The sequence below is a fragment of the Solanum tuberosum genome, unplaced genomic scaffold (assembly GCF_000226075.1).
Source record: "Solanum tuberosum cultivar DM 1-3 516 R44 unplaced genomic scaffold, SolTub_3.0 scf00220, whole genome shotgun sequence".
Classification (NCBI taxonomy): Eukaryota; Viridiplantae; Streptophyta; class Magnoliopsida; order Solanales; family Solanaceae; genus Solanum; species Solanum tuberosum.
Window position 1 is genome coordinate 810,472 of NW_006239148.1, and position 23,771 is coordinate 834,242.

A 23,771-nucleotide genomic window follows, 5' to 3' on the forward strand; every position below is an offset into this window, starting at 1 on the left:
AACCATCAGGATTGACTTTGACCGTAAAAACCCATTTGCATCCTACTGCTTTCTTCCCTTTAGGTAAATCCACCAAATCCCAAGTATGATTTTCATCTAGAGCATGTATCTCTTCAACCATTGTATCACGCCTTCCAAGATTAGTCAAGGCTTTTTTCACTGTTTTAGGAATAAAGATAGAGTCTAGAGAGTGAATCAAACAGCTAGAGGCAGGAGATAAGTGGTCATAAGAAACAATGTTAGCAATGGAATATGTGGATTTACACTGACATGTACCTATTCAAAGAGCAGTAGGAAGGTCAAGATTTTCTGAAGAATCAAGTGGAGAAGGAACTAATGATGAAGGAGTTGATGTAGGATAAGTATCATCATTACCTCTACTTCTTGAGTAAACTTGAACAATTGGAAATCTTGTTGGAACGGATGAAGCAGGTTCAAGAGGTATAATAGTTGTTTGATTCTCAATGAATGAACTAGAAGATGGAAGAACAACATCATCTGATTGTCTTGTTACAGCACGAGTAACCTGATAGATCAACCACTCATCTTCCTCCACCTCACTTGTAGAAATGGGAGGTGCATAGAAGAATGGTGTAGCCTCTGAAAATACCACATCAGTTGACACTAGGTATTTGCCAAGCTCAACAGAATAACAACGATACCCTTTTCTGAAGTCAAGAATAACCCAAGAAAACACATTTTAACGCCTTTGGATCCAATTTAGTAACAGATGGTCGAACATCTCGAACATAACATGTGCTTCCAAACACCTTAGGTTCCACCGGAAATAGTGATTTGTTTGGAAAAAGAACACTATAAGGCATAGTACCTGCCAACACAGTCGACGGCATACGATTGATCATAAAACAAGTTGTAGCGACTGCATCAGCCCAAAATTGTTTGGGGACTTTCAATTGGAATAAAAGTGCCCAAGCTATCTCAAGTAGATGCATATTCTTCCTCTCAGCAATTCCATTTTGAGAAGGTGTATCAACACATGAAGACTGATGAAGAATACTATGTTTTCTCATATAGGACCGACATAATTCTGACATATATTCTTTAGCATTATCACTCCTTAGAATCTTAACTGAGGCACTAAATTGAGTTTTGACTTCAGCACAGAAGGCAGTAAAGTGAGTAAACACTTCAGATCGACTCGCCATAAAGTAAATCCAAGTCATTCGAGAAAAATCATCCACAAAAGTAACAAAATATTTATCCCCCAGTTTTAGAAACAACAGGACATGGTCCCTAAACATATAAATGTACTAACTCAAAAGCAGACTCAACTCGATTATTAACCCTTGGACCTAGTGAGATGCAATGGTGTTTTGCAAATTTACATGACTCACATTCCAATGAGGATATATGCTGAAACTGAGGACAAAGCTTTTTCAACAAAGGTAGAGAAGGATGTCTTAATCGACAATGTGCTTCAAATAGAGATATGACACTTGAGCAGGCAACAAATCGAGATTCCCATTCATCAAGGATATATAGATCATCAGATACATGTCCTTTACCAATAACCTGATTTGTAGTAAGATCATGAAACAAATAATGATCGGGAAAGAAAGTGATATAACAATGAAGGTCTCTAGTAATTTTACTAACAGAAATCAGATTAAAGGCCAATTTTGGTAGACTTAATACAGATGACAAAGTAATAGAGGAGATAGGTTTAATAGTTCCAGATCCAACAATGTTACAAGTTGATCCATCAACTACTGTAACTAGAGACGGTACTTTGTGTGGTTGAAAACTAGAAAAAATATTAGGATTACCTGTCATATGATTGGTGGCACCTGAATCAATCACATATTTTTTATTTGAAGAGGTGATAAGACATGTTTTATCTGACTTTGGAAAAGTATTAAATGAAGTGGATTCCTTCAATAATTTCTTATATCGAGAGAAATTTAGCAAACTCCTTAACCGAAATCAAAACCATTTTTTCAGAAAATGGACTAGAAGTAGCAACAACCTCACCTTGATCAGTCTTTTTTTTTCCAACTAAAATGCTCACTGTATCTGAACAAATTGATGTTGAAACTAATAGAACATTCCAAGTAGGCTATATCTGAAAGTCACACTATACCCAAAAAGGAAAGACAAACAATAGCTAACAGGCAGACAGAATCATAAGGTTGACAACTAAACTTGAAATTGCACTTCAAAACAATTTTCCAAATGAGCAGCAGATAGCCTCCAAGACAATATCAAGTTCACAAATTGTTGAGCAATCATTCAACTCACTGTTGCACTTTGCAAACAGTCTCCAATCATATACTAGAATGAACGACTAAACACCAATAAACAGAGAGGTGTCAAACCTGACCAATGAGAGTGCACAGATTCTATTTCAAGGATTCTCTTCTCCAAAATATGGTCCGATGATTAGAGGACCACCACAAATCGTCCAGAAATGTCAAGCCAAAGTCGTAACAGAAAACCGGATCAAGATAGATCCACGTATGCACCTTCACGTGCTTCAAGATCTGCAATGTCTGCAGCAACTTTCCCGGCGCGTGAGTCTCACGCTCTTCGCCTCTGACCACCAGATTCTGGTGTTTTGTATATCGGAGGAGTTCTGATCTAACTCTAACAAAGCAAGATAACCCGCTCTGATACCATGTAAAGTATAGAGCCAATGAATCAATTTCCTTGTCCTATTATTCCAAGAATAAGAGCTATTTGTAGGTGTACAAGTAAATCTATCTAAGGAAATAAAATCAAAAAATATTCCTAAATATCTCTAAGATCCCTAAAGATATCTACCTATGATTATGCTATGAATATTATGAGTAGATATGACTATGTACATTTTGTAACAAACCAAGAAAGGGACAAAGACATTATGCTAAGGGAGTTGGAGCACTTTGAGAGACATTAAGATTTTGGGTATCGTAAGCATATTAAGGTGGAGGAGGTGAATCATTCTATTAGTAAGACAAGCAAGGGAAAAGCGACATGACCTTATGAGATTCTACTGGAATTTCGGAAGAGCACGAATATAGCAGGTTTGGAGTGGTTGACTAGCTTGTTCAATGCCATTTTTAGGACGACTAATATTTCAAAGGAATGAAGGTGGAGTACGATGGTTCTGTTGAACAAAAACAAGGGTAATATCAAAAATTGCAACAATTACATGAGTATTAAGTTTTAAGCCACAATATGAAAGTATGGAAAAAAGTGGTTGAAAGTATGGAAAAGAGTGGTAGGGATGAGGGTGAGGAGAAGAGTGCCTATTTTTTAGAATTAATTTGAATTCATACCAGGGCGATCGACCACAGAAGCCATCCATCTGGTGAGGAGACTGATGGAGAGATATCGAAAAAGAAAGATGGATTTACATATGGTGTTCATTGACCTTGAGAAGGCCTATGACAAAGTTTCGAGGGAAGCCTTGTGGCAATGCCTAGAGGGAAGAGGTGTATCAATGGCATGCATTTAGGCAATAAAAACTTGTACGAAGGAGATAAAATATGGGTTAAAACGATGGGAGGAGATTCAGAGCACTTCCTTGTGGAGATGAAGTTACATTAGAGATCAAACTTTTACTCTGTTTCTATTTATCTTGGTGATGGATGAATTGACGTGAGACATTCGATGAGGTGTCCTAATATATGTTATTTGTGGATGACATAGTACTAATTGATGAGACACGTGATAGAGTTAATGCTAAGTTAGAAGTATGGAGACAAACTTTGAAAATTATAGGATTTAAGTTGAGCCGGACCAAGATAGAGTATAGGCGTGGAAGTGGCATGACACACAAAAGATTCCTAAGAGAGAAAGATTTAAGTATCTTGAGTCTATAATTCAGAGGAGTGGTGACATCGATAATGATATCACACATTGTATTGGTGTGGCATAGAAGAGGTAGATGATTGACTTTGGAGTCTTATGTGATCAAAATGCACCTCCAAAACTCAAAGATAAGTTCTATAAGAGTGGGGGTTAGACTGATATTGTTGTATGGACAGACTGTTGGCAAGTCAAAAACACTTATATCCAGAAGATGTGTGTTGCGAAGATGAGGATGTTAAAGTGGATGTGTGGTCATACTAGGAGTAATAATATTAGAAATGAGGATTTTCCGGGATAAGGTGAGAGTGTGGTCTATATGGTGGACAAGATGAGGGAAGCGAAATTAAGATGATTTGGATATGTGTGAAGATGAGATGTGTAGATGCACTAGTGAGGAGTTGATTATAGAGGGTACGAGCAGAGGCAAAGGTAGACCAAATAAGTATTGGGGAGATGTGATAAGACTAGATATGATGCAACTTCGGGTTACCGGGCACATGACCTTAGATAGAAGGGTGTGGAGGATACATATTAGGATAGAAAGCTAGTACGTGAGGTCGTGTTGTCTTGCTTAGGGTGGCTAGTGTTTGTCATTGTACTAGTTGGATTACTACAGATCTTTTTTTTTTTTTATCATTGTTTATTATTATTTTCAATAATATATCCTAGTATGTTGTCTATTGTATTTTAATTATCACATTATTTTATTGTTATTTTTGGCTCCTTTTTGGTACTCTCTAAATTGTTTCCTTGTTACTTGATATATTCTCTTCACTGTCTCCTTTTTGTACCTATAGAAAAGTGCTTATTTTTGTTCTAATAAAGGACCCACATTTCAATAGTCAACATGACATTGAATACTTTAGTCAAACAAAAACATAAAATCACTCAATATCGTGTTTGAAACGCCAACTTCCCTAACCGTTTCTAGGACAAAAAAATATCCAATTCCACTTGGCCCATAGTTTCCCCCTCCACCTCCCATGCCGGCTTTCTCGTGCGGCAAAGCAGCAATCCCAAAAAACCCATCACACGCACAAATTGTCAAATCAAATCAAATATTTTCAATAACCAATTTCTTAAACCTTTCCTTATTAATTAAATTTAAAAATTAAATTAATTTTTTAGCTTATTGTGACCCCTTTACGTAGAGAAACGGTCATCACAATTCACAAACAAGATGATCAATTTGAAGAAATATTTCTAAGGGATTGAAGAACATAACATCCGATTTTTTTTTAAAAGGGTAATCTTAATTTTGTGTCACTTTGATTCTTATTTATTCCTTGCTTTGACCCTAATTAGAATCAACATAAATTTATTTACTTCTTGTTTTGTATCTCTATTTTTTTTTTAAATAAAAAAATTGTGATATCCAGGAAGGGTTGGTGTATGTAAACAACATGATGAATATGCTAGAAATTGAATGGATATTGAGGCATAATTGATTAATTGAATGACTAAAACATAAGTGGTTAATGATTTGATGGTACCTAAATTTGAATATTTGATGTTATTATATGATTTTCTACCCCTGTTGTTATATGATTTTCATTTTGTTGTGTTTCTTTGTTATAGATTAATCTTGGTTAGCTAATTACTCACCACAACTTGGAAATATTTCAAAGTTTTAACCTTTGGAACATTTACTTGGAAAAGGGGATCATAATATTTGGTGAGGATGGGAACCATGTTGGTGGTGCTAATTTTGATGTCGATGTCGATGATGATTATGATGGACAATGTGTATGCTGGAGATACGAATTCTGTTTTTGATCCTTGTTCGGACACAAGAGTTCAGAGATGGGATGGTTTCACATTTGGGCTTGTGTTTTCATCAAAGGAATCATTTTTCTTCAATGAATCACAGCTCTCTCCATGTGATCGTCGCCTCTCCCTTACTGGAAATTCTGCTGAACTCGCTGTTTTTAGGCCTAAAGTCGATGAGATTTCACTCCTTACAATCAATATCAGCAACTTCAATCCTGTATGTACTCTTATATCCCAAATTCTTTTCTTGTCTTCCTATACTTTTGTTCTGCATTTCTTGTTTTTATCTGTCGTGCTTGCGAATGTGTTTATACCTTTCAAATGTAAATTAGATGAGAGAAGGGAATTAACAGAAATCGTAATTAGCTAAGAATCTTGGCATATAGATGTAATTATTTGATGATACTGTGTTTGTCACTGTGTAGTGTATTTGCTAATAACTGTTATGACTTATTAGCATAATGTCAAACAGCTTATATCACTGCAGTCAGGGGTATCCCTTCGGCGGAAAATTATATCATTTATACATGGTTAAAATAATGTTTTAGGTATATGTAGTAGATGTCGAACCCCCTTCGACTACTTCGTGTGTCTATTTCTTCAGAATTTGAACCCCTTTATTGAAAATCCTGGCTCTGCTAATATCAATAGGTCTTTTATTAAGCATGTATATCATGAGCTATGTAAAAATCTCGCCTACTATGTGAGGAACACCAAATGTTTTTGGAAGTAGATTATTGATCTATTAAGAAATTTGAATACGTACCGTTTGCATAGTTTGTTACATGGTCTTTATATTTTTACATCGAAAACAAACAGAATTTTTCTCTTTTGATAGTTTGCCTGTTCTGCAGACTAAAATGTTTAATCATTTGGATGCATTTTGCTTGACTGTCTAGGAAGAAACAACAATTTAGTATTATGGGAATTTGTCACCTTTCACCTAACTGTCTAACAAACATGTTTGGTAGAATTTGTAGGTTACAACAAAGAAAAGTATCTCATGCTTTTGTTTTCTCCTGCTAACTACCAACCTTTGTCTTGTCCAACGTTTTTTTTTCCATCGAAAAATTGAACGAACTAGATGTTTAGACATCAATCATGGCATTCATGAATTCTTCCCCTAAATTGTTAAGTGTATAATAATTTCTTAAAAATAGTGGCCAGTGTCAACTTTCACTTAAACTGTACAGTACAGATTATCAATCTTTGAACTTCTCCTTTTTATGTTCTCGATCTTCTTATGGAAAAATAATCAGCATCCGTACTTCCCATTGGGAAGTCGGAGTATATACAAATAGGTGCATACAGTTGGACCTAAGGCACTTCGCCTCGCTTTATGTATCAAGGTTCTAAGGCATACTTTTCCTTGTCAATGACCCTTAATTGAAGAGGTGACACTAAAACAATTGATATATCACTTTATCATAATTTATTTTCAATTTCCTTGTTCATATATTTGTCATTCATGTTTATAATTACTAGTCTTGGACTAAACATATGTATTTGTATTTTCCCTTTTTTCATTAAAGTCCACGCTTTATTTGCGCTTAAAGCCCCAATGGACCTTAGAGCTTTTTTGCACTTTTCACCTTTGATAACATTGGAAATAGTTAGTGTTTGGTGTGCATCGTATTCAATGATTTGTTGAAACTTCTCAGAGCAAATCTGGTGGTTATATGGTTGCCTTTGCTGGACGCAAGTATGCTGCTCGATCATTGCCTGCTTTTGTGGCAGACAGTACTCACACCGTTACAAGCTTCACTCTGGTAAGTTTTATGCAGCATGAAAATCCCAATTCTGTCGACAAACATTAAAGAATTAGCTTATTTTGCATCATTGAACTTTGTCCTCTGACTTGACTTAGGTACTTGAATTTCAAAAGGGCACCCTCCAGAACTTGTTTTGGAAGAAATTTGGGTGCGATTCGTGCAAAGGAGATTCTTTTGTTTGCCTCAATAAAACTGATTGTGCAGTCCCCAATAATAAGTGCAATGGAAATGGCGGATCCATTGACTGCAACGTGAGCATACAATTGGCCTTTTCAGGAACAGATAAGAATGAAAATGTGCTGAACTCGTGGTACGAGGTTAAAAACCTCAGACAATACTCCCTCTACGGTTTGTTTCAAGGTGTTAGTGATTCTCTCACGAGTCCTTTTAAGAACCTGTTTTAGGACCACATAACGAGTTCTTGTTTGTATAATGTGTAATGACCATAAGATTTCTGTTGTGCTTGGCCACATAAGTAGAATATATGTCTCCTTCGTCCGTTGAATAACTTGGTGATTACTACATAGAATCCAGCCTGTTTTATCTTGTACAGATCTTATCTCAAGACGTTTTGTTGTTTAAAGTTTCTCATTGTTTATCATTTTGATGCTTCCTTGTTTTGATCTATCTCTATCGAAATGAACGTGGATTTCTATGGCTCAAAGAATTTCCATTTCAATGGATATCCAAGTGTTATAAGCTATATAGCATTCCTATTGTAAGGATTACATATCGATATACAAGCCATTACATTCTTTTCCTAAATCTCTCTTTGCTTATTCTTCTGTTCTTGAGTTGTCTTCATTAGTTCATTATCTCGATCCTCGAATCTTTATTGATTCCTGCAACTAAGATAACATACAAATACGTACATGAATCATCACCTTGTCTATATCACAAAATGCTTCTAGCTATCTTATAAATTTTGTATTTAAACTCTCTGTTAATGTCGTCATGAAATCTAACCAGAAAATAATTCGAGTTTTTGAGTACTTTAACTCAAGAGATTTCAGGTTCTCTCTTAACGAACCAGCACCATATGTCGTAGGAAGAAACCAACATATTTTACCTTGCAGCGTCCCATAACTAGATTCATAACAGGGGACCGTGTAACACCTTCATCCTCACAGTCCTATTTCTAAAATCATTTTCAAAGCATACTTTCTTTATGACATCAGAATGGCTAGAAAGTACAATTCTCCAAGATTTGATTTGAAATTGTGATGTAAAGCACACATTGCCCTCTGAAATTCTTCTAAATCATTAACAATAAAAAGTAAGTCATCTACATTAAAAAAAAGAAAAAAGAGAGACTATGAGCACCAATTTATCATTAGTGATCTTAGTAAATAGTGATTAATCATATTTTCTCTACTGAAAACCAGACTCTGAAAGTTAACATGAAAGTGATCATACAAATGTATTGATGTATAGGATAAAGATATGAATATGCACGAAAAGTAAGGGAGTATTAACATAGTTTTTTAACCAAATTAAGGGGTCGTTTGGTGTGAAGTATAAACACATATAGCCCTGGGATAAATATTTAGCGACTCTTAATTTTGTGTTTGGTTGGAAAGTTTGGGATAACTTATCCCGGGATTAATAAATAGTACCGAGATAAGTTATCCCTCCCAAGGGGTGGTATAATAATCCCATCATAATTTGTCATGGGATAAATTTGTTAAATGACAAAACTACCCTTCAAACTCCCACTTACTGGCAGCTGATCAAGATTCACGTTTTGCAATGTCAAACTGCTGATTCTAGTGCAATGTCCACTAATTAAAGCCTAATTAACAGAAGGAATTTCCATGGATGTGCAGTTTACACCTAACATCATCAATTATCTATGATAACTTCGGCAGATTTAAGAGCAAGTACATGTTGGGGTCTTATAGGTTGCATTCGAAGTCAAATAATTGTTGTGTTGGAGAAAATTCGAGGTTGATCAACTTCTGCGCTTTTCGTGCATGTGTTTTAAGTAAATTTGTAGCTGCATTTTAAGTCAATTTACTGTTGTGTACAGATGCAAACTATTGTTGTACTGGTTGTCATTTTTTAACGCCAAACTCTGCTACATTTTTTATTATTGGCTACTAAATTTTGAGCTCTAAGTTGCTTCATTTTTTATACATATTTTTATAGTAAATGTGATAAGTAAAAGAATTTTCTGATCACATCATATGTTTTCTTTAGCGTGGAGTATTGACACTTCAAAATTGACACATAATTAAACACAAAGAAAATTCATAGGAATTCATACATAAAATTGTTCAGTTAAATAAGGTAGAAGTTTGTTTTTAAGAATGAATAACTAAAACTCTACCCAAAAAAAATATATACAGAAAGCTATATAAGAGGTTATTTTTGTAATCAAACCACTTATTTTAGGAAGTATGCAATGGTTTATTATTTTTTATATAACAAACCAAACAATCAATAAAAAACAATGTCATGATAACTAATCCCAATATAACTAATTCCAGCATAACTTATCCCAACATAACTTGTATTCAAACCAAACGACCCCTAAATGTTTAACATTCCTACCATGTTTTCTAGTCTACACAAGATCTAAGGCTTGGATTGGCAACAACAACATGTAAAATAATAGAACTAAGTGAACAAACATAGAGAAAACATGAGATGAAGATATAAGATCATGTGAGGAATGAGAAGGATGAAAAATGGTGCATGAAACATGGTGGTAGGTGTAGAATCTAAAGTTCAATTTTTTTTAGAGGAATGATGTGAAAGCACAAGATTATATGATATGAGAAATTAAGCCTTAAAAACTTAAGTTGACGTCTTCTCTAAATATAACATCACTACTGACTAAGAATTTGTCAGATGCAATATCATAGACTTTATAATCTTCATGTGTTGGATCATATCCAATAAATACAATAGAAACATATTTAGGAGAACTACACAAAAAGATTTGGTAATAATACTATAATAAAAATGGATAATCTAATTTGCTTATATTATGGTTTTGTATCAAGATTTAAAGACAGACTAGAGCTGTGATTCCTAAATATCGGAGTTCAACTAGATGATTCACTATCGACTTATTTAGGTGAATTCACTGTGCAAAACGGACAAATCTATTCACCTTCTAAAGTCTCTCATCCTAATTAGAAGAATGCACCCTAAATAATCTTTCTGTCAGTTGGGTATTGGTTTACTTTGGGCATCATCATAAGTCTTGGGTTAGTTATTTTATCTCTAGCTCAAGCTACTAAATGGGGGTTGATAGTCTCAAATCCCTGTTATTAATTAAATTTTCTTTTCTTTTGTCAAGAAAGTTAGAATACTTACGATTTCTTAATTTTGCAACTATTAAAAAGACAATCATTATGAAAAAAATTTAATGCACAACAATCACACCTTCACCTTCGTGTGAAGAATCCATTATCTTTCTTTATCCATACTTAAAGTTTCATAATCCTAGTTATGAGATTTAGCTAGTCGTGATAAGCAACACAATTAAAGTAAGCAGAAAACATCACAATGAAAATAAACCTAACTTAATGCAGCGCTTACAACAACTCTTATTCGTACCATATTAATCTCTATGAAAGCAATAAAGTTGGAGTAGTTCGTAACAATGAAGAGTAAATTATTATTCTTTACTGACAATGTATGACCCTAGAAAAGTCATCTATATATTTATAGTAGTAGTAGGACATATCCACTAATCTCAATTTGTCAAATAAATTTTTGCAGAACAATAGGTATGCGACACGGACTCCATTGCAGAGCAAGAGGTCCATCGCGGATCTAATATAATTCTTCTTTTAGGGTGTTGCACACATCCATCAAAAGAAATTTCATTCGCAGAATCTAGTTCGCCAACAGGTGCAACGTGGGGGCTAACACAATGTCCATTTCCCGCACCGCATGCATACCACCTTCTTCAGCCAATCTCGCCTTTATTTCAGTGTCAAGAATCAGAGTTGAGTTTCATTTCATTTCATTTCATATATACTAGATATTGGATAAATACAGTGTTTGGTTGCTTAAATACACCCTAGATCACTTGAGAACCAATTAACCACATTCAGGATCTTACCCTTTTGTTGAAAGCGCGAATCATTATTTTTTATATAACTGATCATGGCAAAAGAAATACATTCATTATCATCGCATCCCATCCCATCAATCAAAGCTATTTCTTCATATCGGGCGTGAACCCATTTAACATTGCTCAACTCTGATTCTTGAATAATTCTCAATGAAATTATCATTTCTCAGAGATTTAACTTGTAATAGATGCATAGCAAGAAGCAACATATCTGTTTAAAGATGGATTTTCAAGAGGCTAGCTATGTGCATGCTGCTTCAAATGAACTCCAGAGAGGATCAGAAATTTATTATCTGCAATAACCTCTCTTGCAAACCAAAACTACATTTGTCTCCATTTGGTGTGTATATACTCTAAACAATTTAGGGATAGCTGGTTAGGAAGTAGGTTATTCATGTATAAAACTAATACGGTGTTTGATTTCTGTATAATTAATAAATGTATAAGTTATGAGAGACTCTATGTATTAATTTATACATGATAGAAGATGACATAAGTAATTACATGAATAAATAAATCCTACATAACTGATCCTTGAATAAAATAATAGTAAATAAATTTCCTCATAACTAATACTATACATACTCCTTTAGTTTTTTTAAAAACGACCTAGTTTGACTTGGAACGGAGTTTAAGAAAAGAAAGAAATTATTTTAATCTTGTGGTTTTAAATTAAAGTTATGTCAAATGTACCAAAATGCTCTTTAATCTTGTGATCTTAAACATGTCACGTGGAAAATTGAAATTAAAGTGTCGGCAAAAAAAAAAGGGGTCATTCTTTTTAAAACAAACTAAAACTGAAACTATGACATTTTTTTTTAAATAAAAGGAATAGTATATAACTATAACCAACTACCAAACGAACATTTAAGACTTTATATGAAAGGAAGATACAAATGCCAATTGGGCTCTGGACTGTGGTCCCCTGGCTTAATCTGGATAAGTTTTGAGGCCGGTCAAGATAACACAAAGATTTCAACCACAACTCGTTGGTCCAAACTATACAGGGGCAGCAAACATTGTTGGAGTTATTTGAATGTTTTAATTTATGCATCAAAATTTATAGACATGAAATTTAAAAAGGAATGGGAGATTTTTGAAATATTTGCTCATAAATATGTTTTAATATATATATCGTTAAGAATAAGTCTTAATCATTAAAATCTAGAATAGAATTTTAATACTATTAAGAGGTATTCAATCATGTGGACAATATTCATTATCAGAGATCCACAATCACCAGCCACCATCACTAACCACTTCTGTCATCACAATTACCATCATATCTTAATCATTCAAATTTACATTCAATGTCTAAATCATAATGAAACAAATAAGGCTTAAATCTCAAAATATTCGAAACAAGCACAATTCAAGGGATTAATAACTTAAGTTATCATGAATAACAACAAGAAAAGATAAGGAAAAAAGGAAGAGGTGAGTTGGTAAAAATACCAACACATCACAAGTATATAGATGAGTATTAACCCAGTAGAAACTGATACGATTCAATTCAATATTTTGTTCATTTGATTTGATTGTGTCGTATCTCAATAATATCGGAATCAATTTTATTGTTGGATAAACTACATAGTTGATATTGATCCAAAAACAAAGAAAGTAGGTATAACTAGCCGTGAACAACCAACCATCATATTGTAATTGAAAGGTTTGATCTATAGTCATTAGGGCTCCTAAAATGATCTACTAAGTTCATCAAGTTGCTCCAAAGGATCACAACAGCTAGTTAATAAAAAAATTATTGGCTCTCTGTAAAATACTCATTTGGTTGAGGTCGTCCAAACACATCGTAAGCCAATCCGATGCTGACAAATAACCAAACCGCAATGTATAGGGAATGTACATATAGTAACGCTATGAATGACCCAACACAGAATACTAGTAATAATATCAAATGGATTATAGGAGTGTGTGAATTGAACTATTGATTGGTCTGTATAAAAATACATTTGTCTGAATTTCATCTAATCGTCAAATGTACCAAGAAGGTCTTTAAAGTAAATCAAATCAATACAGTATCCTTCTATTACCTTCTTGTAACACAATAACATAATTTGAATTAGTATGTAAGTAATTAAGTTTAGGCTTAATTATATTACCTCCGGATAAGATCAAGAATGAAATGATATCCAATTGTAATATATATGTGATGGTTAATAAAAGTTTTCTAAGTCTTTTTCAGGCAATTAATACAAAAAGGAGGAGGCACGTTACACTACGTACGTATTGAACACGTTACACTACAGTTTCACATACATACCCTTAATACTATTATATATATAAGTTCATCAAACTTTATGTTCTTCTGTACTACAACTCGTATATATTATTTATTTCTCCTTACAATTCTTATTCCTTAGTTAAGATATAGTATATAATTATGTCTAAGATAATTATTAGTAGTAGATTACTTATTATTGCAACAGAAGTTTGTCCTTCAAAATTTGTGGTGAAGCGTCCACTTCCTAAAGTGTTGGCAACCATCAATGTAGAAGAGTCTTATGATTTGGCCAAATCAGTGAAACAAAACACAACATGACATGTACATCTCTTATATATAGCTCTATCAAGTCCCTTCAAAAATATATAATATAGTATGGGTCAGGGGTTATCATGCATGTAGTATCATGCATTGTCTCTAGCTTCTTCTTTAATATATAGTAATATAATATGATAACGAATGCCTACCATGTAATTATATCAATGTTTGAAATTGAACAACTTTATTATTCATTTTATGCCCGTTATAAGTTTTTCTAATATACTACTCTTGTCGGCCTTAACTTATATATTGGGAGATTTGCAGTAGCTTCATTGGTTGACAATCTGAACTTTCACTTAGTTGCTAATGGTTTGATTCTTCATTTTGTAATTCTTTTCTTATTTTCCCTTCTTACACTCCCTATATATAAAAAAAAAAAACTTTTATATTGATAGAATGGATGCGTCCACTAGTAATCACTGGGCCACGTCTCTCGATAGAATAATAGTGCATAAAATAAATAGCTCAAAGTAAATCGACACGAGATTTTTACGTGGAAACTCCATTGCTCAAGGGAGGTGAAAACCACGACCTATACTCACAGGATTTCCAACCAAACTCCATTTCACGCAAATCGGAGCTAAACTTCAGATTACAAACTCTTGTAACCTAGGAATTAAAACTCTTTAATCCCTCCCCCTTTAATGTAGCAACTCTACTACAAGCAAAAGAACTAAGCAATAACTCTATTTTCCACTAAACCAACTAACTCTAGTCGATCTAGACTTAAAGAACCAGGCTAACTCTAGCCACCAACTACAGATCTCAAAGATAGGAACATAAACAACAACAACTATGTTGCACCCACACATCAACTAACTCTAGTTGATACTCCTAGGCAACTCTACCCAAGAGAAAATCAAAACAGTAAAGAGGCTTGACTAAAACATAGATGATTCGACTAACTAACTCTAGTTAATTCGACTCAATCTAAAGACTTAGACAAGCAGTCAATTATCTACTATCCTTTATAACTTAGGAGTAGATTTGCAATATAAGAACACACGACACAAAGCTCAAAATACAACAAAGATGCTTCAACACTCCATCCGGTCCCTTGTTGAGTATGAGCAATGTTCTTCCTTGAAGATGATTTTTTCTTTTTAAGCTTATGAATTTTCTGAATTCAAAACTTTGTTTGCCAAAATTTAAGTTGTGTTTTGGAGAAGAGACTAATATGATATGGACACAAGCCCTTGGAGCAAAGCCATTGGTTGAGAGTCTGCTACTCTAAAAAGTCGTGTACCAACCACGTCAGATTTGACAGCTTTTAGACAACTGTCTTTTATCTTTTTCAGGTACATAGTCTTTCATCGACCAGGTCCCTTGTTAAGTCCAGAAATTTGTTAAATCATCAAAACTTTATATCAGCTTTAAATAACATATATCAAATTGATCCCAATTAACGAGTCATGTCATTATTAAGAGTAAAATATTTAGAGTAAAATACATATACTAAGATACAATTTCCAAAATACAGAAGTAATGTCACTTTTTGAAATAGATTAAAAGAAAAAGCGTGTCAAATAAAATAAATAGAGAAAGTATAGTTATATATACTACTCTATTTTCTCATATTTGTTGAACTATATGTACTTCAACAAATAGTTTTGGTATCATAATGCAGCCCATATATATAAGGTATATAACTATATATACCGTGTAATTTTTTTTTGAAGATTTTGGATGAACACCTGACAACCTCCTTTATTCGCTCTTGATTGTACATATTTTCGTACAAATTAAAATCAAATACAATATGCTTTGTGTGAAAAATTTATACACTCCACGTATAACACAACTTAGTATGTTTCACTTTGTTTCTAGGGGAAACTTGTGAAATCTTCAGTAATGAGTTTACTGAAGTGATCAATTTCATCCATTTGTTACCCTTTACTAACATATATGTTAAAGTACAAAGTCAATTATTACTTCTTCTTTTTTTTAAAATGATCTTCTTTGTATTTAAAATAATAACAACTACATAAAGATAATTTTTTATTTGTCAATCATGTTCAAGCTTATTATAAATCGAACTAGTCCCTTAGAGGTGAAAAAGAGAACCAAAAAGAAAAAAAAAACATTGACTTAAAACAGTAATGCATTGCCAAACTATTATGCACACTATAACAAAAATAGTTTTAGCGGCAATAATTAAATATGCACATTAACAAAGAGTGTTAAATTATTTAACAGCATTAGTTAATTATTATTTGATCCAATGTTTGTTCAATTGATCATTTTCGATATAGTGACAGTCAAGTCAACGTTTCTAAGTTGGGATGAATAAAATGAGAAAATATTATCACAAATATAATGTCCATTAGTTTTAGATGGTAAAGAATAACAACATACTATATATATTATTGATGATTTCCCCTTTCAATAGGTTAAAATATGGTTATCAACAATTGTTTCTCCTCAAAGTTTGTGTATGAATTATTTAGACCCTCTAATATTTTGTGAGGTTAATTTAGAAAACATCAACAAACTCTCAACCTTGAACCATCCTTCTTTTACCTCCATATAACACCATCCATTTTCCTTGTCAACAAGATTCTATAAGCAGTCTTGGGTCTCACTTAGGGGGTCTTCACAAAAAAAAAATGACTATTCCTCCAAACATAAAGGCCTTAGGTTGCTTTTTTCTTCTTGTTCTTCTCAATTTTCTATCATTTTCTTATGCATTAACTAATGATGAAGCAGCTTTCATTGCGCGTCGACAACTCATTTCTGGTACTGGTGATCTTCCTAATATAGTTGAATATGAGAAGAATATTGACTTGAAATTTGAAAATCATAGGCTTAAGAGGGCTTACATTGCTCTTCAGGCATGGAAGAAAGCGATTTACTCGGATCCTTCAAAATTCACTAGTAATTGGGAGGGTGCTGATGTTTGTGCATATAATGGTGTCTTTTGTGACAAAGCACTTGATGATCCTAACATCAATGTTGTTGCTGGGATTGATCTTAATAATGCAGACATCGCGGGGCATCTTCCTGTGGAGATTGGTTTCCTAGCTGATGTTAGTCTTGTTCATATCAATTCTAATAGATTTTGTGGGATCATCCCTAAGAGTATTAACAATCTTAAACTTTTAGACGAGATTGATTTTAGTAATAACCGTTTTGTGGGGCCATTTCCTAAGATTGTGTTGGAGTTGCCAAAACTTAACTTCCTTGATCTTAGGTTTAATGATTTTGAAGGGTCAGTGCCTTCTGAACTATTCGACAAGAGTCTTGATGCCATCTTCTTAAACAATAACCGATTTGTTTCCACTATACCTCCAAATATTGGAAATTCTAATGCCTCGGTGGTGGTTTTGGCTAACAATAAGTTCCACGGTTGCATTCCTCATAGTATTGGTAAAATGGAGAACACATTAGATGAGCTTGTTTTCACAAATAACGATCTATCTGGTTGTGTGACTGAAGAGGTCTCTAAGCTCAAGAGCTTAACGGTGTTTGACATTAGCAAAAATAAATTTGTAGGATCCTTGCCTCGAGGTTTGGAGTTGATGCAAAAAGTGGAAGTACTTGATATTGCATCAAACATGTTTAGAGGAGAAATTCCAAAGGCTATTTGCACCTTACCAAATTTGGCTAATTTTACATTCTCTTACAATTATTTTGATGAATTGGATGAAGGTTGTGCACCACCACTTCCAAGAAATCCAGTGTTAGATGATAAGGAAAATTGTCTAAATGGAAAACCAGATCAGAGAAATGAGAAAGATTGTCAATCTGTTTTAAGCAAAATTGTAGATTGTAGTAAAGATAAATGTAGATCTAACAGTGAAGGACCAGCCCCAAAGGACCCGAAAACCCCTTCTACCCCTAAACCACCAAAGACTAACCCACCCAAACCCGTACCAAGTCCAAAACCAAAGTCACCACCAGTTCAGTCCCCACCAACACCCGTGGCATCACCTCCGCCAACAGTGCCAAGTCCCAAACCAATGCCACCTCCAGTTCAATCCTGCCAAGTCCCAAACCAATGCCACCTCCCGTCCACTCTCCACCACCTCCCGTGCCAAGTCCCAAACCAATGCCACCTCCCGTCCACTCTCCACCACCTCCCGTGCCAAGTCCCAAACCAATGCCACCTCCCGTCCACTCTCCACCACCACCCGTGCCAAGTCCCAAACCAATGTCACCTCCCGTCCACTCTCCACCACCACCGGTGTCATCACCTCCACCTCCAGTGCCAAGCCCAAAACCAATGCCACCTCCCGTCCATTCCCCACCACCACCAACTTCATCACCCCCACCTCCTGTCCATTCCCCACCACCCCCAGTATCATCACCCCCACCTCCAGTGCCAAGTCCAACACCAATGCCACCTCCAGTCCACTCCCCACCACCACCGACTTCATCACCTCCACCTCCAGTCCATTCCCCACCACCACCAGTATCATCACCTCCACCTCCAGTCCACTCCCCACCACCACCGACTTCATCACCTCCACCTCCAGTGCCAAGTCCAAAACCAATGCCACCTCCAGTTCATTCCCCACCACCACCAGTATCATCACCTCCACCTCCAGTGCCAAGTCCAAAACCAATGCCACCTCCAGTTCATTCCCCACCACCACCAATGTCATCTCCTCCACCCCCTCCAGTCTTTTCTCCTCCTCCACCCAAACCTGTTCAATCACCACCTCCTGCTCATTTGGCATCTCCCCCTCCACCTGTGTTCGAGGACGTTGTCCTTCCTCCTAACTTGGGCTCAATTTATGCCTCACCACCTCCACCAATTTTCCCTGGTTATTAAGAGGGATGCATCACTATTATTTCTCTTATTTATCTTAACAAAATATTATTAGTTCAAAGAAATATGTACACATCCACATTTAATCATGCAAAATTAAAGAAAGTTTATTGTTCTTAGCTTTCATCTTCCTTTTTTATCACTGCACTTTCTTGTATTTGGATGATCATGGATGTTCTAATTCCACAAAATATGTTCACTTTACTTTTAACTATATGCTACATTTTGGACATGTTTTATACTTTTTCTGTTCTACATACTATATTAACTAATGCACTTTTCAAAAGAAATAAGTTCAAATTCACTTGTTGTCAAAAATAAATCAACTCAAGTTAAATGACCTTTTTCGTATATTTAGAAAGTGAATTATAATAACTATGCACAATAAAAAAAAGTGGTCTACATCTACTTGTGGCTTAAAGTTTTCTCTAAGAAAATGTTTGAATCATCATATATAGTAAAGTTGAAATATAACATTTAACAAAAGAATCAAATTATACCATCAAAGATAGTGATGAAATGGTAAGTACTTATCCATTTTAAATATTATAGCAGCATAAAATAATCAATATTGGTAAACATTCTGAGCTGAATGACTATTACTTCCATTTATTCATGTTAATGCATGGTCTTTAATTTCTCAAATATAAAGTAAGGACTATTAATCTCCAATGTTATTTTTCAGGGATTTCTTAGCTATCCTTATATTTGAGTCCTTTAAGTCCTTTTATACAACAAAAAAAAAGGTTATTGTAAGAGAAGTAAAACAAAAGAAAATGTTTCATGATTTTAATTTTTTTCTGAAGTCTTGATGAAAAAAGAGATTAACCTTAAATTTGTCTTTTTTTCTTATAATATGTCTTTTGAGCCAATTTGGGTACACTTCAACTACAATTCGATAGAGTAATTGCTATTTTCCACCAGTATCGATATTGATAATAAATCTATCCATCAAAATTTGAACAGATGAAATTCACCTAATAAATTTTTACCTTGCACTAAAGTTTTTAACCTTGAATTTTCGCTGTACGAATTTTATCTAAAATAATGCTCTAAATACAATGAAGAAAATAGCAATACTCTTAAAAAAAGATTGTTTGCACATTAGGCAATCTTTTGAGGGTGGAGCACCTATTAATCGTAAAAAATTATTATTAAAATATCACACATAATCAAGTTACGTTTTTTTCTTGTCCATAATCTCACATAAAGTCAAATAATTGTATTTCACCCAATTTTAATCATCCAGGTGATTGTCATACACATAACAACATTCATCAAGTTCTAGGACGAAATTGCTCGAATTTGTTACATTCTATTCGCATTATGGTTAATCACTAAATGACCATCCATGCATTCACATGACCCATAAGGTCAGATATCAATTGGAACCTTTTTGGTTTCAATATTTTCTTGTCTGTCCCTTAAGCCATGACAACGACATCTAGTTACTTCGTCGAGATATCAATTGGATTCAATCCATACCATAAGCGACAGATCACATGAAAGGAGTGAAGAAGTGAGATGATTTTCTATAATGTTTCATAGCCCCTTTATAATTAATGTGGAAGTCAACACACCAATCCTCAGGCTTCTATTCAACATTTGCTCTTGTACTGGGAGATCGATAAATTGGTCTCTGATATTAAATTGACACGGTCCAAGTCATCGGACCGTGCAGACACATACTCTAACATCTAAATAGGATAATCCTTACCACCCCATTTAAAACTTGACAATACTAAAATTAATAAAACATAAGAAATCTTTTTAATAATTTGATATAATCATGAAAACATCAAATATAAGAAGTAACTTTAATTACATTTTACCGAAAAATCTTTTCAAGAAATTAGTCTAAACAGGTACAAGAATTACTAAGAGAGTATACTATACGAAAATAAGACAACTTCCACCAAGAGGAAAGAAAAAGTAGAAGTTGTCAGATATCATTATCTTTTTCCCTTAAGAAACATCATTGATCCTACAATCAGACTATGTCAAGTGACATAACAAGAATAGTATCAGTACAAACAACATGTACTAGTAGGCATTATCGATTGACTCGAATCCACCACATAATATAAAGTAGACATTCAAAAAAAAACATGTATTACAAAATTTACCCCACCCAATTCCTTGCCTATATGTTTTTACTATTCCAGGTATAATGCTCATTAACTAGTACACTTTGATCTTAACTCGCTACCTTATTCCGCTTCTAACTCTACCATTTAGCATTCAACCCTCTTGCCACTCTAAAACTTTCCAAGACTACTTTTGATCAGATCTATTCTAAACCACTTAACAGATAGACATGGTTGACTAAATCAACTAAGGACAAAGACTTCCAGTTATCAACCTGACCTAACAAAGCACATGAAACATGCCCCACATAATCATACAAAAATTCTTACTTGAGTCCAACTCACCGCTTAAGTAACACACAAAGATTCTCTAAACTAGTCCATGGTGTTTAACATGCAATCTTGGTCTATATGAAAATCGTCCCAATATTAAACAAAACAATCTGGCTATTCAGGGACCAACATGTGATAATCATGCCACAAAAAAGTAAATTTGATTCTCTCATGAAACTCACACTCAAACTGTTAGTTTACCAGCTTGGTATTTGATCAAATTATTTTTCGTACATGCCAGGCATGGTATTCGAACCAACCATATGTATTATGTACCGACATGGTACCCAAGTCAATGAGCAATCACAAACAACATAAGCAATCACAATCGAAATGAACAACCACACTTGAAGCCACAAGTAAATTAATAGATTCATTGCATGAGATTATCAACTTGATGTCATTTTACATTCATCCCTTATATTTTTTCCATATGCATTACACAAGTAATACTATATAACAATTAACAAGCGCCCATCACATAAACTTGGAAAAACAAACAACCATCACCTACCTCAAGGATTTTCTTTCGAATATTTTCTAAGCATAATCCAATCACCACGATTTCCTTCCCCAAGATAACACCCATCCATACCATACAGTCAACCATAGTCCGTCAATCCATCATCAACCTAAACCACAACTAACCACATATTCAATCGTCCAGACTCTGTGTCTAAAGGCCTATACAAGCAATCTCCGACTACCACATGATATAAAGTAAGTAAAAATAAGTTAAACTAATCAATAAAGAAAACTTAGCCTACCTGGACGTCAAAAAACTGCGGAAGAACTTGGAGGAACACAAACTTTTAATTTTGTGGAAGCGAATCCTAATGAACATGGACCGGAAACTCCTGGATTTTAACCCTCTTTGCGCTGAAATCTCTTTCCTCCATGGTTCCCAAGCTAAGGGCGGCTTAGGAGAATTTTTGGAGCAACCCTCGTCTGTTTTCTTCATGAAATTAAAAGTGGGAGGAAAAATAAAAGACATCGAATTTTTTAGGGTTTGATTCCGCCAGCCATACTATAGCGGCATCGCCATAGTGGGAAGCGTCCCGCTATGGCGGATTGACATTAGCTCGGGTTAATTCAAAGTTTTATCACAATCTTCGTGTACCCAATTTTTAAATTGGCAATGAATTTTCAAGAATATTGAGTTCCGCATGAGGTACGTTTGAGTAATGACAGTTCAGGTCGCTACAATAAGATTATATGTTATTTTTAAGGAATGATGTATCTCACTTTATCTGACTCCAAATTTGGTATACAATTATCAAATAGTGAAGTAATAGATAATTATTTAAAAAGTATGAATTAGTAGATATGATATGGATGTGTATCTAATTATGTAGCCTTTTCCTTGTCTAAACCTATTGGTGATCACCTAAAATTGACACCAATTCTCTTAGACACCTTAACTATATATGCTTTGTTCATTTTAAACACTTCATATCATGCTTCGTTGTGTCATGTTGACACCTTCTGCTGACTTGACACATGGTGTGTGTTGCACTTACTCCAAGCATGTGGCGAACTTTTTTTTGGTGAATTTTTTTTCTTCATTTTCTTGACTCTTTCTTCCTTCCACCATTCATCTACTCCACCATCATCATATTCATCATTTTTCGTCATTTACTCCTCTGTTACAACTGAGATCATTCATTGTCGTCATTTTTTTTTGTCTTCCACTATCCCAAAATTCATCAAATTTTCACCTTTCTAATCATTTGTAGTAGCAGGTACGGTATATAAAAAATGATTTCTAAAATAATTTTGATGAAACTCCATTTTTGAATATTCAATTTTGAAAATCCTTCTCAGATAAAATCTATGTGTTAGGAAACGTAATTATTTTTTACGTATTTATTTAACATTCTACATTGTAAACAAATATTTTTGCTACAACAATAAAAAAATATAGAACAATGAGGTTGGTATCCAGCACCCATTTGTGCTGAAATTCTTGTCAATAAGAACAATTACATAAATAAACACTCAAAAGCTATGTATTATGATACATAGAGCTGTCAATATGGGCTAGGCCCATTGGGCCGGTCTGGCCTAACCCATTATTTTATAGGGTTGGGTTACGATTTTTGGAGCCTATTTAAGAAAAGGGTTTTTTTAATCCGGCCTGAATAAGCCTGTCGATTTGTGAGGCTTGAGAAATATGGATAGGGCTGGCCCGTGAGCCAAATAAAAATTAATTAAAAAAAAATAAAAAATAAAAAATAGAGTATTAAAAATAGGGAAAATTGTATGAAATAACAAACTATATATTAATTTAAATTAAATGCTATAACCATAGTTTATTTTAATTGTAATTCGCAGCAAACATCCCCTTTTTTTACCATCTGATTTGGTATACAATTAGCCATTTTATACATTTCGGTATAAAATGTATAAAATGTGTTTGTGTTTGTATAAAGCGAGAGAAAAATGTATATACAAATACAAATACATATATTTTTTGTCCTATACACTTATAATTATACAAATACAGATCTTATTATACAAATTACAACGTATAAATAAATTTATACAAAACTGAACAATTTGTATAAAATTG

The 23,771-nt window shown here is 34.1% G+C and overlaps 2 protein-coding genes across 3 annotated transcripts; both read left to right on the top strand.

Moving 5' to 3' along the window:
- The first annotated feature begins 4,758 nt into the window (after nucleotides 1–4,758).
- LOC102601073 (uncharacterized) lies at nucleotides 4,759–7,956 on the top strand. Of its 2 annotated transcripts, none has more exons than XM_006356532.2 (4): nucleotides 4,759–5,059; nucleotides 5,392–5,800; nucleotides 7,245–7,352; nucleotides 7,451–7,956. In XM_006356532.2, exons 2-4 carry the CDS (start codon nucleotides 5,495–5,497, stop codon nucleotides 7,757–7,759), a joined length of 723 nt encoding a protein of 240 aa, XP_006356594.1. In that variant the 5' UTR covers nucleotides 4,759–5,059; nucleotides 5,392–5,494; the 3' UTR covers nucleotides 7,760–7,956. The 2 variants fall into 2 exon arrangements, with proteins under 2 accessions (XP_006356594.1, XP_015168467.1); XM_015312981.1 differs by having other exon boundaries at nucleotides 5,473–5,800.
- An 8,654-nt stretch (nucleotides 7,957–16,610) lies between these two features.
- Nucleotides 16,611–18,804, top strand: LOC102601633 (pollen-specific leucine-rich repeat extensin-like protein 1). The gene is made up of 2 exons (XM_015312973.1): nucleotides 16,611–17,942; nucleotides 17,996–18,804. The coding sequence occupies exons 1-2, from the start codon at nucleotides 16,615–16,617 to the stop codon at nucleotides 18,780–18,782; spliced, it is 2,115 nt and encodes a 704-aa protein (XP_015168459.1). The 5' UTR covers nucleotides 16,611–16,614; the 3' UTR covers nucleotides 18,783–18,804.
- Nucleotides 18,805–23,771: the final 4,967 nt, after the last annotated feature.

Bases quoted from the DNA above. Each gene is read 5' to 3' on its own strand.
- LOC102601073 (XM_006356532.2), top strand. From the start codon at position 5,495: ATGGGAACCATGTTGGTGGTGCTAATTTTGATGTCGATGTCGATGATG. The intron at 5,801-7,244 runs GTATGTACTCTT...GAAACTTCTCAG, and splicing joins ATATCAGCAACTTCAATCCT to AGCAAATCTGGTGGTTATAT. The intron at 7,353-7,450 runs GTAAGTTTTATG...GACTTGACTTAG, and splicing joins CCGTTACAAGCTTCACTCTG to GTACTTGAATTTCAAAAGGG.
- LOC102601633 (XM_015312973.1), top strand. From the start codon at position 16,615: ATGACTATTCCTCCAAACATAAAGGCCTTAGGTTGCTTTTTTCTTCTT. The intron at 17,943-17,995 runs GCCAACAGTGCC...AATCCTGCCAAG, and splicing joins ACACCCGTGGCATCACCTCC to TCCCAAACCAATGCCACCTC.